Genomic DNA, 16,007 nt, shown 5'->3' with positions numbered 1-16,007 from the left:
CATATGCACCAGTGTGCTGATTATACTGGTATATTCTTTCTCACTTGACCAATGTGATATTACATGTTCAATTCATTGGTACATGTAGGCTATCTATTGTTCCTCCTGTGACAACAGCATTCCCTTGTATGTACATGACTATTTACTAACCACGCTACCTGAGGGCATTCCTGCTGCATTTTTTACACAGGTCATTTACACAGGCAGAGCCTGTATTGGCAATATTGAGCATTACTCACCTGTGATTAGCATATGCACCAGTATCTTGATTCTACTGGTGGATTCCTTCTCATTGACCAATGTGATAAGACATGTTCAATTTATTGGTATATATATGCTATTTATTGTTCCTCCTGTGTCAGCAGCATTACCTTGTATTCACATAATTACTTAGGGGATATTTCCACCAGCTTTTCTGGCTGCTATTATTATTATTTTGAATTAATCTGGAATACGGCATAATCCCTTATTGCTGGGTTATTTTGAGCTATTTCATTTATTTTGTTCATATGTAATATGTAATATTTCTTGCATCTATTCTTGACGTCAGCAAATTTTTGTTAGCAGGGCACTCCGCATTCAATCATTTATGCCTTCTAATTCCAATCCTGACTTTTTTCCTTCCGTGGACTCTCATCTATGATCCTGGATGCGTAATACCACCTACGTGGGACCTACTGCATCCAGCCTAACGTAGAAAGCAGATGCACACCTTTCGGTGACCCATTGTCACCTTCTCTATGGTATATAGGTGCACTCTCATTGGCGTCTAACCCACCCATTTGTCTACTACCATACCACACTGCCAGTGCCCGATCTCGTCCGATCTTGGAAGCTATACAGTGTAGGGCTGTGTCAGTACCTGAGGGGGAGACTCACAGGGAATACACAGTGTAGTAGACTCTTTATCCTTGCGATGTGCGTTATCTGACACCAACAGCAGTATCACCACTTGATTTCATTATTCTCTCTACTATCTCTACTCTTTGTATGCATACTCTGTTAATACAATGATTTAAGACCCTCTGAGCTCTTATTTATAAACTAATCACACAGTGCATTTGGTTGGTGACTGGTGGGGAGTGGGTAATGTCTCACTATCCATTGCCGGGCCTGTCCAGCTCTTTCATATTTGATAATTGACCATAATCTGGTCTTAACGATACAGATTTTCTGTACTGGTCGGGCTGAAACGGATGTAGAATAGCAAAGTGTCTACATCCTTTCTTATCACATCTTGTGAGACAGGACCAGAACATTCCTTCATTTTTAAAAACAACGATTTCCTTCAAAGAAACTTTTCAATTTAATATGCATTTTAAATCACATTTAGTTGTTGGATCCTATTTTGTCTAATGGGTAATCATGAGACACTCTTTTTAATGTATATCCATTAAAAGTTATATTTTATTAACTACCATGTATAATGAAAACTATTTGAACTTTATTTCAACTAATTAAGAGTGCGCCCACCAAAGAGCCTTCCTTTTTTCTCCCTTTGGTGACACCCTTTTCGGTTTTAGCAGGTCTCTGACCATGTTCTGGATGTCTTGGGCTTTCTCTATTGGGAGGAAGACCTTCATTTGTTCCGTATCCAGTATCATACCTAGGAACTGTAGTCGAGTTGTCGGAATCAACTGTGACTTCGGTAGATTTAGAATCCAACCGTGTTGCTGGAGCACTCTCAGAGAGAGCGCCACACTGCTCAGCAATTTCTCCCTTGATCTCGCTTTTATCAGGAGATCGTCCAAGTATGGGATAATTGTGACTCCATGCTTGCGCAGGACCACCATCATTTCCGCCATTATCTTGGTGAAAATCCTCGGGGCCGTGGAGAGTCCAAGCGGGAACGTCTGAAATTGGTAATGACAATCCTGTACAGCGAATCTCAGGTATTCCTGATGGGGGGCATATATGGGGACATGAAGGTACGCATCCTTTATGTCCAGAGACACCATAAACTCCCCCTCCTCCATGTTGGCTATTATCGCTCTGAGAGATTCCATTTTGAATTTGAATCTTTTTATGTACAGGTTTAGGGATTTCAGATTCAAAATAGGTCTGACCGAACCGTCCGGTTTCGAGACCACAAATAGGGTTGAATAGTAACCTCTTCCCTGCTGGTGCAGGGGAACCTTGATTATCACTTGCTGTAAACACAGCGTTTGAATTGCAGCTAACACTACATCCCTTTCCGATGTGGAAGCTGGTAGGGCCGATTTGAAAAATCGGCGCGGGGGCACCTCCTCGAATTCCAATTTGTAACCCTGGGAAACTATTTCCAACACCCAGGGGTTCAGGTCCGAACTGACCCAGGCCTGACTGAAAAGTCGTAGACGTGCCCCCACCGGTGCGGACTCCCTCAGGGGAGCCCCAGCTCATGCTGTGGGTTTTGGAGCAGCCAGGGAGGACTTTTGTTCCTGGGCACCTGTCGAAGCAGGTGCTCTCTTGCCTCTGCCCTTACCTCTGGCGAGGAAAGAGGATCCCCGACCTCTTTTGGACTTGTGCGACCGAAAGGACTGCATCTGATAGGGTGTTACTTTCTTTTGCTGTTGGGGAATATATGGTAAAAAAATTGATTTACCTGCTGTAGCTGTGGAAACCAGGTCCGTCAGCCCATCCCCAAACAATACATCCCCCTTATAGGGTAGTACTTCCATATGTTTCTTGGAATCCGCATCACCCGTCCATTGGCGAGTCCATAAGGATCTTCTCGCTGAGATAGACATGGCATTGGCCCTAGAAGCTAGCAATCCAATGTCCCTTTGAGCATCCCTCATAAATAAGACTGCGTCTTTAATATGGGCTAGAGTTAGGAATATAGTATCCTTATCCATATTATCAAATTGATCTGTCAGCTCATCTGTCCAAGCTGCAATTGCGCTACACACCCATGCCGACGCAATTGTCGGTCTTAACACAGCACCCGTATGAGAATAAACACACTTTAAGGTAGTTTCTTGCCTGCGATCTGCAGGATCCTTAAGGGCCGCTGTGTCAGGAGACGGTAGCGCCACTTTCTTGGACAAGCGCGTCAGGGCCTTGTCCACAGTGGGGGGTGATTCCCAAATCTCCCTGTCCTGCTTAGGGAAAGGGTATGCCATATAAATTCTTTTGGGGATCTGCGGTCTCTTATCCGGAGTCTCCCAATCTTTTCCAAAGAATTAATTTAATTCATGAGATGTGGGAAAGTTAATAATCTGTTTCTTTTCCTTAAACATGTGTACCCTTGTGTCAGGGACCGAGGGTTCATCCACAATATGCAACACATCCCTTATTGCCACAATCATACACTGAATGGTTTTAATCACCCTAGGGTGCAATTTTACTTCGTCATAGTCGACACTGGAATCAGAATCCGTGTCGGTAGTAGTGTCTTGTGTTAAGGGACGCTTTTGAGACCCCGACGGGCCCTGTGAGTCGGTCCAATCTGAGGATGGACCCCCTGATGTCCCCCCTAAACCAGCCTTATCAAGCCTTTTATGTAAAGATGCCACACTTGCATTCAACATATGCCACATGTCCATCCAATCTGGAGTCGGCACAACCGACGGGGACACACCACTCATTTGCTCCACCTCCTCCTTGGAGAAGCCTTCCGCCTCAGACATGTCGACACACACGTACAGACAGCCCACACACACAGGGATTAACCTATAAGGGGACAAAACCCCAACCAGGTCCTAAGGAGAGACAGAGAAAGAGTATGCCAGCACACACCAGCGCTTAAAAACACTGGAAAAAATATGTCCAGATAGCGCTTTTTTATATATATTATGCCAATTCCCACTCACTGCGTCGCTAATGTGCCCCCCTCCTCTTTTTTTCCAGCCTGTGTGTTCAGCAGGGGAGAGACCAGGGAGCCAGCGTTTTCCTCATGCAGCTTCTGTGGAGAAAATGGCGCTGGTTAGTGCTGAGGATCAAGCCCCGCCCACCCGACGGCGGGCTTCGGTCCCAGTGATTTTTCAATAAAATGGCGGGGGATCATAGATTTACTGCCTTCTGCAGTCTAATCCAATGTATTTGTGCCAAAATGTGAGGTTTATTGCTGCCCAGGGCGCCCCCCCCCCCCCCTGCGGCCTGCACCCTTCAGTGCTGCTCTGTGTGTGTGTGACTGGGAGCAATGGCCTTACCTCATGAAGATCTGATGTCTTCTGCCGCCTAAGATGTCTTCTGCCTTCTCTATCCGGCTTCTATCTTCGGCATCTGTGAGGAGGACAGCGGCGCGGCTCCGGGACGAACCCCAGGTGAGACCTGTGTTCCGACTCCCTCTGGAGCTAATGGTGTCCAGTAGCCTTAGAAGCAGTGCCCAACTTGACAAGCCAGCTCTGCTTCTCTCTCCTCGGTCCCACGATGCAGGGAGCCTGTTGCCAACAGGACTCCCTGAAAATAAAAAACCTAACAAAATTTTTTTTCCACAGAAAACTCTGGAGAGCTCTCTGCAGTGCACCCATTCTCCTCTGGGCACAAGATCTAACGGAGGTCTGGAGGAGGGGCGTAGAGGGAGGAGCCAGTGCACACCCATAGTCAAAGTTCTTTTTAGGTGCCCTATCTCCTGCGGAGCCCGTCTATACCCCATGGTCCTTACGGAGTCCCCAGCATCCTCTAGGACGTAAGAGAAAATACCCAAAAAAAAACAGGACACACACACCGTGAAAGTATAAGTTTATTACATACATGCACACCTCCATACATACATACTTACCTATGTTCCCACGAGGCTCGGTCCTCTTCTCCATGTAGAATCCTTGGGGTACCTGTGAAAAAAATTATACTCACATAATCCAGTGTAGATTGTGTCCAAAGTATAATCCACGTACTTGGCAAAACAAAAAAAACGGAAACCCGACCACGCACTGAAAGGGGTCCCATGTTTACACATGGGATCCCTTTCCCCGACTGCCAGGACCCCCCTGACTCCTGTCAAAGAGGGTCCCTTCAGCCAATCAGGGAGCGCCACATCGTGGCACTCTCCTGATTGGCTGTGTGCTCCTGTAGTGTCTGTGAGGCAGCACACGGCACAGATACAATGTAGCGCCTATGCGCTCCATTGTAGCCAATGGTGGGAACTTTGCGGTCAGCGGTTGACCGAAAGTAACCTCACCGCTGACTGCAAAGTTCCCACCATTGGCTACAATGGAGCGCATAGGCGCTACATTGTATCTGTGCCATGTGCTGCCTCACAGACACTACAGGAGCACACAGCCAATCAGGAGAGTGCCACGACGTGGCGCTCCCTGATTGGCTGAAGGGACCCTCTTTGACAGGAGTCAGGGGGGGTCCTGGCAGTCGGGGAAAGGGGTCCCATGTGTAAACATGGGACCCCTTTCAGTGCGTGGTCGGGTTACCGTTTTTTTGTTTTGCCAAGTACGTGGATTATACTTTGGACACAATCTACACTGGATTATGTGAGTATAATTTTTTTCACAGGTCCCCCAAGGATTCTACATGGAGAAGAGGACCGAGCCTCGTGGGAACATAGGTAAGTATGTATGTATGTATGTATGTATGGAGGTGTGCATGTATGTAATAAACTTATACTTTCACAGTGTGTGTGTCCTGTTTTTTTGGGGGTATTTTTTTAGTAGTAGTAGTACTACTACTACAGGTACCAGCGGGCCAGGTTTTCAACCGCATGCTGGTACTTGTGGTTCTCCAAGTACCAGCTTGTGGGGGAGGCTTGCTGGGACTTGTAGTACTGCTACAAAAAACAATATTCACATTTTTTACACATGGCTATCAGCCCCCCATCCGCCGCCCTTGGATGGGGGGGGGGCAGCCTCGGGCTTCACCCCTGGCCCTTGGGTGGCTGGAGGGGGGGGACCCCTTGATTTAAGGGGTTCCCACTCCTCCAGGGTACCCTGGCCAGGGGTGACTAGTTGGGTATGTAATGCCAGGGCCGCAGGGACCAGTATAAAAGTGTCCCCCGGCTGTGGCATTATGTACCTGGCTAGTGGAGCCCGGTGCTGGTTTCAAAAATATGGGGGACCCATACGCTTTTTGTCCCCCGTATTTTTGGAACCAGGACCAGGCGCAGAGCCCGGTGCTGGTTGATGAAATATGGGGGAACCCCTGTCATTTTCCCCCCCATATTTTGACAACCAGGACTGGCTCAAAGAGCCCGAGGCTGGTTATGCTTAGGAGGGGGGACCACACGCAATTTTTTTTTATGTTTTAACACTAAACAGACCCTTTCCCATAGATAACCATGCACAGATCTCACTGATCCGTGCATGGTTATCCAAACTCGACTGGAAAAAGCAGGTCTATTTTTTTGCTGCTTTTTTTAACGAATCGAAATAAAATAGGATTTTGGTACTTACCAGGTAAATCCTTTTCTTTGAATCCATAGGGGGCACTGGAGTACTCTTGGGATATGGACGGGCTTCCGTAGGAACAGCACTGAATATTTAAATTTAGAACACTCCACCCCTCCATATCCCCGAGTACCTCTCAGTGTTTTTTACTGAGCCGAACAGGAACTATAGAGATGTTGACAATGGAGTATTACATATAACATAACTGACAATAACGAAGTTAACACATAACGTTACTGACAACTAAACAGTTGACACCCTAACCAGCACTTGTAACTTGAACCAGTCGGTGAAAGTGTGTTACCATAAGATCCACAGAACTAACCACAACTAGGTAAAACTGCTCTGGGTGGGCGTCCAGTGCCCCCTATGGATTCAAAGAAAAGGATTTACCTGGTAAGTACCAAAATCCTATTTTCTTTATCATCCACTAGGGGTCACTGGAGTACTCTTGGGACGTACCAAAGCTTCCCCCGTGGGCGGGAGAGCTGTTTGGCACTTGTAACACTAGGCGGCCAAAGCTAGATGCTGATGCCGCAAACGTATCAAACTTGTAAAAGCGCACAAACGTGTGCACTGAAGACCATGTAGCCGCACGGCAAAGCTGCGTCGTAGAAGCCCCACGACCCGCTGCCCATGAAGTTCCCACAGAACGTGTGGAATGAGCGGTTACTGACGTAGGCGGTTGTAACCTAGCATGAAGGTAAGCCGGACGTATGGTCAGTTTTATCCATCTGGATAAGGTTTGTTTAGACGCTGGCCAACCTATCTTGGCAGCATCATAGAGAACAAACAACGTATCCGTCTTACGAACTGAAGACGTTCGGGATACATAAACGCGTAAAGCGCGTACCACATCCAGCGTTCAAGAATGTGCTGTCAACACAGGAACTACTATTGGTTGATTGATGTGAAAAGATGACACTACCTTTGGTAAGAAAGCGGGATTCGTCCGAAGTTCCGCTCTGTCATCATGAAATACCAAATACGGTGCCTTGCATGACAAGGCACCCAAATCCGAAACACGCCTTGCCGTAGCGAAGGCTAGGAGAAAAATTGTTTTCCAAGTGAGAAACTTTATATCCACTTGCTGTAAGGGTTCAAAATATGAAGACTGTAAGAACTCCAAAACCAGATTCAAGTCCCATGGCGCTGTAGGTGGAATGAATGGAGGCTGTACCCTGAGTACACCTTGGAGAAAAGTGCGTATAGACGGCAATAGAGCCAATCGTCTTTGAAAGTAAATTGACAAAGCAGATACCTGCACCTTTAGTGTAGATAAACGCAATCCTCCATCTAACCCTGTTAGTAGAAACAACAACAGGCGGCATAACTTGAAAGCTGATGTCGGAAATTTCCGAGCTTCACACCAACCTATATAGGCACGCCATATTCTGTAATAATGAGCTGCCGTAACCGGCTTCCTAGCTTGTAACATGGTTGGTATAACTGAATCTGGAATGCCCTCTCTTCTTAAGAGGGCGGTCTCAACAGCCACCCCGTCAAACGCAGCCGCGCTAAATCGGGGTAAAGGAACGGACCCTGTTGTAACAGGTCTGGACGTAGCGGGAGCGGCCAAGGATCGTCTGCGAGTAATCCTCGGAGATCCGAGAACCAAGCTCTCCGAGGCCAATGAGGCGCCACTAGTATGACTGTGACCGACTCTCTTTTGATCCGTTTTAGCACCAGAGGGAGCAGCGGAAACGGTGGAAACAGATACACAAGACTGTACGGCCACGCGACAGTGAGAGCATCCACCGCCACTGCCTTTGGATCTCTTGTTCTGGACACATACTGGAACGTTTGGTGATTGTGTCGAGACGCCATCAGGTCCACCTGAGGATAACCCCATCGCTGAACCAACATGTGAAACACTTCTGGATTTAATGCCCATTCGCCTGGATGAAAATCCCGACGACTGAGATAATCCGCCTCCCAGTTGTCCACTCCCGGAATGAACACGGCCGACAATATCACCTGGTGGCATTCCGCCCAATTGAGGATTCGAGCTACTTCCCGCATTGCCATGCGGCTTCTCGTTCCTCCTTGTTTGTTGATGTATGCGACTGCCGTCGCATTGTCCGACTGCACTTGGACAGGCTGAGAGCGAAGCATGTGCACTGCTTGTCGTAGCGCATTGTAAATTGCGCGGAGTTCTAGAACATTTATAGACAGCAATTTCTCGTGATCCGCCCAGAGACCCTGGAGCTGACAATTTTGAATTACCGCTCCCCAACCTCTGAGACTGGCGTCCGTAGTTAGAATTATCCAATTCCAACCTCCGAACCGTCTTCCTGCGGTTAAATTGTGTTCCTTGAGCCACCAGAGCAGAGATACTCTTGCTGTTGGCGACAACCTCACCCTGTGGTGAATCTGCAGATGCGAGCCCGACCACTGGGCAAGCACATTCAGTTGAAATGGACGAGAGTGAAATCTTCCGAACTGAAGCGCCTCGAAAGCTGCCACCATTGTGCCTAAGAGGCGAATGCACAAGTGTACCGACACTGTGCGTGGCTTGAGCACTAATTGTACTAGATGGCGTAGCATTTGTACTTTCTGCTGTGGTAGGTAAATTCTTTGATTGACCGTATCGAGAATCATACCTAGGAACTGAAGGCGTTGAGACGGAATTAGATGTGATTTCTTGAAGTTGACAATCCAACCGTGGTGAACCAGTACATTGTATGTTAGCAGCGCATGTTGGAGAAGTATCTGTTGAGACGGAGCTTTGATGAGCAGATCGTCTAAATACGGAACTATTGTCACTCCCAGGGATCTGAGGTGAGCTATCATCACAGACATCACTTTGGTGAATACCCGCAGCGCTGATGACAGGCCAAACGGTAGAGCCTGAAACTGGTAATGGTTCTGGCGTATTGCAAACCGTAAGAATTTCTGATGAGGCTGCCAAGTTGGAATGTGTAAGTGCGCATCCTTGAGGTCTAGCGCAATCATAAATTCCTTTGCCTCTAAACCCGCAATCACCGAACGCAGAGACTCCATCTTGAATCTGTAGTAAGTTACGTACTGATTGAGCCCCTTTAAGTTCAATATTGGTCTGACTGAGCCATCCGGCTTCGGTACCACAAACATACTTGAATAATAACCCTGGCCCTGTTGGTGTACAGGGACCGGAATCAAAACTGCCGAATACAGTAGGGACTGAATGGCAATTTGCAGAACCGTCCTCTTGTCGTCCGACAGAGGCAATCCTGTCTTGAAAAACCGCAGAGGCGGAAGACAGTCGAACTCTATTTTGTAACCTTTTAACACTAAATTGCGGATCCACCCATCCGCGGATGTGTGGAACCACGCCACATGGAACGTCTGAAGGCGTGCTCCCACAATTGGAGAACCGAGATGGGCTGGAAGCCCGTCATGCCACTGGCTTGTCGGTAACCTTAGCGTCCTGGCGAGTTGTGTTGGTTTGTTGGAAACCACGTCCACGACCACGTCTAGCAGGCGTGGCTGATCCTCTACCACGTCCTCGAAAGGGCTGAGGTCTAAAGGATTTGAACGAAGGTCCAGCGTACCTTCTTCTTGAAACCGGTGGAGGCAATGGTAAGAAAACAGACTTACCTCCCGTCGCCTCCGCAATCCATGCGTCCAATTCAGGACCAAACAACTTCTTGCCATCGTAAGGCAACGCCTCTATACTTCGTTTGACCTCTGCCTCCGCATGATAAGCACGCAGCCAGAGTGCTCTTCGTGCCGTAACTAGCGACGATGAAATACGAGAAGTGAGCTGACAGGCGTCAGTAGACGCTGTACAGAGATACTCTACAGCCTCAATCATTTGATTTACAAGAATTATCAGGTTTTCGTCATGTAAAGCAGATTTGAGTTCTGTAAGCCATATTATGAGCGCCTTAGTGACCCAAATGCCAACCAATCCAGGTCTTAGCATCACACCTGCTGCTACATACATGGATTTTAACATAGTTTCTATCTTGCGATCTGAAGGATCTTTAAGCGTAGTAGCTGCTGGCACTGGTATGGTTAATTTCTTGGTAAGCTTGGACACTGACGAATCAACTATTGGTGGATTCTCCCATGTACACGTTACCGAGTCTGGAAACGGATAACTAGACTTAAATCTGCGAGGTATAGAAAACCGTTTATCTGGATTCTGTCGTGTTTCTACTAACATCTGATTTAGAGAATCCGACACAGGAAAACTTATTGGCGTCTTCCGCCGTTTCGTAAATACGACCTGATCATTTGTGAGAGGCTCCTCAGTTTCAGGAAACCTCAGAGACTGACGTACCGCTCTGATGAGATCATCAATGCCGGAACTGTTAAAATCCTCGCCATCTGACTCCACTTCGCCCTCCTCACCCTCATCTTGTTCCGTGAGGTCTGGCATGGAATCGTCAGAATGCAACATAGCAGAAACTGGAAAATCATAAGACATATGAAATTTATCCCGTTTACCCAAAATGGATTTGGACCTTACGCAAGGCTGAGACGCCTCCGGTAGTTCTGACGGTCTCACCCTAGACTCAGACCTTACCGTTTCCCGCTCCTGACGAGCGGCGGTCAATTCTGAATGTAATCTATCCAGTACATTTACTAACATACCCCACGGAGGGTCCGGTGAGGACATTGGTTGTAAAACTGGAGCAGAAATGGTATTCTGAACCGAATCCACAAAACATACTGTACATGTGGTAGATCCATCCGGTAACACACTGCCACAGACTTTGCAATTATGCTTTTTAGTTTTTGCTGGTGCCTTACTCATTATGGCGACAGACAATACAATACACAAAAAACAGACACCTGCACGACTCAGTAAAATAGCAGTAAGGTGTCTCTGTATATAAATCTGGCCAAGTGCAGTACACGTGGCCAGTACTGTGAAATGTGATCCCAAATTCCCACTAACACCCCTGCGCCTCCGGTGGAGTAGAGATGTAGTACTGGAACGTTCTGGAATCACAGCAGGAAAACACAGGAAGCATGGTTAAACATGGCTGCCATGCTATGCTTATACATATAATCCTAATGCTGGTTACAACATTCACTGATTATAACCCTGCAAAAAATCCCTGCAGTCTATCATCTGCTGCTGCAGTATTTCGTATGCCGCTTATTGCCCCCTTAACTTATTGCTTGTCCCCCCTGCTCCTGTGTAATGGCTGCCTGCTCTTTTCGAATCAGAGCAGCGGCAGCGCAGCGTGTGGGGCCCCAGCGGGTATCGCCGAGCGCTGTGCTGAGCCCGGGTGAGCCGCGCGTCACCCAGCGGTGGGACCCGGAGCAGTAGCGGCGGCCGGCCCCGTGAGCGAGAGAGCTGCGGCGGCCGGCGGCCTCTGAGCGGCCTGCACGGAGGTCTTGTGCTGAAGACTGTGGCCGTGTGGGGAGGGCGCTGAGTGGGGAGAGCAGCGGCGGGACGGGCGGCCAAGTGGAGCGAGCAGCGGCGGGCGCTAAGCGCTACAATGTCCCCACACCTCGGGGCGGCAGCGGGAGCTGACCGCCCCGTTCACATACCTGTATCCTGCAGTTTGTGAGGAGGCTCCGACGGGGCTTCTGAACAAGCGCCGGCCAGCCTGTGCAGGAGGCTGTGTGTGTGGCTGTGAGGGAGCTCTTTCAGAGAGGCCCGACACGCCCCTGCTGCTATCAGCAGCTGTACTATCCCTGACCCTGCCTTTTGGAAGGGGGAAAGGGATGTAAAATAGAAAAAATAAAAAGAAAAGAAAAAGAAAAAGAAAAATTCTTCAAAGTAATCTTGACTTCAGTCACAGAGCTGTTGCTACGTCTAGCACAGAAAAAACACTGAGAGGTACTCGGGGATATGGAGGGGTGGAGTGTTCTAAATTTAAATATTCAGTGCTGTTCCTACGGAAGCCCGTCCATATTCCAAGAGTACTCCAGTGACCCCTAGTGGATGATAAAGAAAACAGACCCGTACTTGAGCACTCAGAGACTAACACCCAAATACGAATGAATAGTGAATGCCCGTATTGTATGAAATAACAGCCGTGTTTGACCGATGGTCTATTCATTCGTATTTCTGAACTGTGATAATCAAACCATTACGAATAGTCCAAACACTGCCGAGATTGGTGCTTAGTGAATTCCCGGATTGGGACTTAGAAAAAAAAACACAAAACGGACAAACTCGAATTCTTAGTAAATTTTGGCCCTAGACTGTAAGTCCGGCTATGACAAACATCCACTTCAGGTAATGACCGGAAATGCTCATTTACAGTCTCATAGCAGCACTAGGTTGGCTAATAGACAGGGGTATATATACCCCAATTATAGAGAGTAAGATTTACCCTTTAAAATGCCTCTAGAGGGGACAAAACTCATTGGCCCTACTTACCTATCTTCAAAGGACCTACCCTAATACTATGCCAGAGGAAACATTCCATGGTCTAAGGGTGGATGTCCAGATTGCATCATAGATACAGATAAGCTGGTTTTAATTTCTTTCTGGTACTTACCCTTTTTTATATTAAGAAATTGTTGTTCAGGAGCGGCTTGACAAGAGATGGAGATGCGGACTTCATTTTCCAGCAGGACTTGGCACCTGCCCACACTGCCAAAAGTACCAAGACCTGGTTTAATGAACATGGGATTACTGTGCTGTATTGGCCAGCAAACTCGCCTGACCTGAACCCCATAGAAAATCTATGGGGTATTGCCAAGAGAAAGATGAGACATGAGACCGAGCAATGCAGAAGAGCTGAAGGCCGCTATTATTTATTTATTTATTTATTTATTAGCAGCAGTTTCTTATATAGCGCAGCATATTCCGTTGCGCTTTACAATCAGGATGCTATTGAAGCATCCTGGTCTTCCATAACACCTCAGCAGTGCCACAGGCTGATAGAATCCACGCCACGCCACATTGAGGCAGTAATTCATGCAAAAGGGGCCCAAACCAAGTATTGACTACATATGCATGATTATACTTTTCAGAGGGCAGACATTTCTGTAATTAAAATCCTTTTTTTATTGATTTTATGTAATATTCTAATTTTCTGAGATTTTGGATTTGGGGTTTTCTTAAGGGGTGTAGTATGGTATGCCGGCGGCCGGGCTCCCGGCGACCAGCATACCGGCACAGGAATCCCGACAGCTTGGCGAGCGCAAATGAGCCCCTTGCGGGCTCGCTGAGCTAGCCACTCTGTGGGTAGGGTGGCGCACTACGCTATCTATTCTCCCTCCAGTGGGGTCGTGGACCCCCAAGAGGGAGAAAAGATATCGGTATGCCGGGTGTCGGGATTCCGGCATACTGTGCGCCGGGATCCCAACAGCCGGCAACCTAAATACCACCCTTTCTTAAGTTGTAAGCCACAATCATCAAAATGATAACAAATAAAGGCTTGAAATATCTCACTTTGCATGTAATGAATCTATATATTAGTTTCACCTTTTAAGTTGAATTACTGAAATAAATTAACTTTTTCACGATATTCTAATTTTTTGAGTTTCACTTGTATGTGGGTCGACCATTATCATGTCGACCTTTTGAACGGTCTACCTTTTACATGTCGACCTAATGCATGTCAACCATTAGTAGTCTACCTATTGACTGAAGACCTTTTTAGTGTAGATCTATAGACCGGATACCATTTCTGTTATTGAAACAAATTTGCAGAGAAATGCAGTAGAAGAGGGGAAACAACTGGAGTTTTTCATTAAACTGCATCAGTGCGATCTGTGTCTCCATTAGGCTAAATTATACAATTTGTTCATGACCCAAATCAGAAAATTTAGTAAAATATACACTTTATTAAGAGTTGTTTCTTAGGTACACCCAATGACAATTTAAGCTGGTGCAAGCCAAAAATGTATAACCAACTTTCATGATACAGATTAAGTGAGTGAGTAAAAGTATCCATCAGGAGCGATCTATTCTACGGTGAAAAGTTTCTAATGAGTGTTTTCGCGCCTTGCAATCATAGAATAAATCACAAAGGAGATTTTCACTCCCTTATTGAGTGCACCTTCAAAAAAATGTTTTCAATATAATTGGACTAAAATAAATCCAACCTACTGTAATACTTGGCTCATATGGTACATATTTTACAACTGGTAATATACATTCTTTTTTATGCTTCTTGTCAATTAGATTGATACAATCTTCTAAGCCACAGAAAGATATCTAGTGACAATAAAATAAATAATAAAAAACATATTCCCATTGGTCAAAGGAGCTGAAAGTATTAAAGATTCCACTAAAAAGTTACCCTAAAAATAAAGTATGTATTGACAATAAAAATGCCTGCCCCTGAGTGCAAATATTACATCATACATTCTCTACAAGCACTGATCAGATATTAAATAATATAATGAACAAGCTGAGCACATACCTGGTTTAGAGACATTTTCCACAGAAGCCTTTACAGCGCTAGGAATAGGTTGCAAATCTGACGCTTTAAACTGCTCTTTAGCTTTCTCAAAGTTGGAGTCTTCCAGACTAGAACTGCTGTCACTCAGTGCACTGCTGTTATATTCTCGGTTATGGTCAGTAAACAGATCATAAGCATCCTCAGTATCCATTGAAATGGTCCTTTACAGCAAGGCAACTGTGAAAAGGAAAATGGTAAGAGGCACAATATAAGTTTTTTTTATCACACAAAAGTGTCAAGAATACTTGCTGGATTCAGCAGAGGCTGTACTCCACACCACTTGTCAATAAGCCTCTATCTTGACAGTTATTGGGTAGGGGATCGAGGCACAGTGAACACATTCCCAATGGGCAATACCTTTATTCTGTCAAGAACCACACTTTTGGGTAGGATTCATAGTCACATACAAGTACAAAACCAGAAGCATCTAAGGATTTGCAGAAAACTGTGCATTACATGAACCTTGACAGAGGCTTACATACATGTTCATTTTTTTTCCAGCCGTGAAACGAGAGTCTCTGGGTGTCAACCAGGTGACCACCTTGTGAACACACACAAGACACGAATTTCATGGGAATATCCTAAGTATGTAGGAAGAGTTTCTGTGCCATTATGATACATATTTTATATATATATATATATATATATATATATATATATACACACACATATACATATACACACATATACACACACACACACACACACACACACACACACACACATCACTCCGGCACTCTTGGCCTCCCCAAATGGGTGTAACTTGCTCCGGTGCCCTCCTCAGGGCAAAACCCTTGTATTAGCACAGATAAAGAATAAAAGGCGGCACTCAGAAGACTTGTGAAAACTTCAATGCAGTGTAATCAATACGGCCAACGTTTCGGGGACCACCTCCCCGTCTTCAGGACAAGTGTACAGTGTCAAACAAATAAATTTATACCAATGGACTTACCCCCCTAACCAGTTTCCCCGCCAGCGCCATGAATGGGGTAAGTCCATTGGTAAAAATGTATTTGTTTGACACTGTACACTTGTCCTGAAGACAGGGAGGTAGTCCCCGAAACGTTGGCCATATTGATTACACTGCATTGAAGTTTTCACAAGTCTTCTGAGTGCCGCCTTTTATTCTTTATCTGTATATATATATATATATATATATATATATATATATATATATATACACATACTAGTGTGTGAGCGTATATATATATATATATATATATATATATATATATATATATATATATATAAAAACAAAGGGTACCCAATGGCGCTGTGAAAAAGTGGACTTAGCTGCACGTGAGTGAAAACCTCCTGTTAGACAAAG

General features: G+C 46.0%; 1 protein-coding gene and 1 pseudogene across 6 annotated transcripts in view; one reads left to right on the top strand and one right to left on the bottom strand.

The window, feature by feature from the left end:
- L3MBTL2 (L3MBTL histone methyl-lysine binding protein 2) overlaps window positions 1–16,007 on the bottom strand; it is a 772,791-nt gene that overhangs the window by 715,926 nt on the left and 40,858 nt on the right. For all 6 annotated transcript variants that reach the window (XM_063940374.1, XM_063940377.1, XM_063940380.1 and 3 more), the window contains exon 2: window positions 14,642–14,857. In XM_063940374.1, coding sequence (XP_063796444.1) covers window positions 14,642–14,831 — 190 coding nt within the window. In that variant the 5' untranslated portion in view covers window positions 14,832–14,857. The remainder of the gene's footprint in view (window positions 1–14,641; window positions 14,858–16,007) is intronic.
- LOC134964261 (5S ribosomal RNA) lies at window positions 785–903 on the top strand (annotated as a pseudogene).

This window comes from Pseudophryne corroboree, chromosome 9 (assembly GCF_028390025.1).
Source record: "Pseudophryne corroboree isolate aPseCor3 chromosome 9, aPseCor3.hap2, whole genome shotgun sequence".
Classification (NCBI taxonomy): domain Eukaryota; kingdom Metazoa; phylum Chordata; class Amphibia; order Anura; family Myobatrachidae; genus Pseudophryne; species Pseudophryne corroboree.
This window is presented reverse-complemented; position numbering and strand designations above follow the sequence as displayed.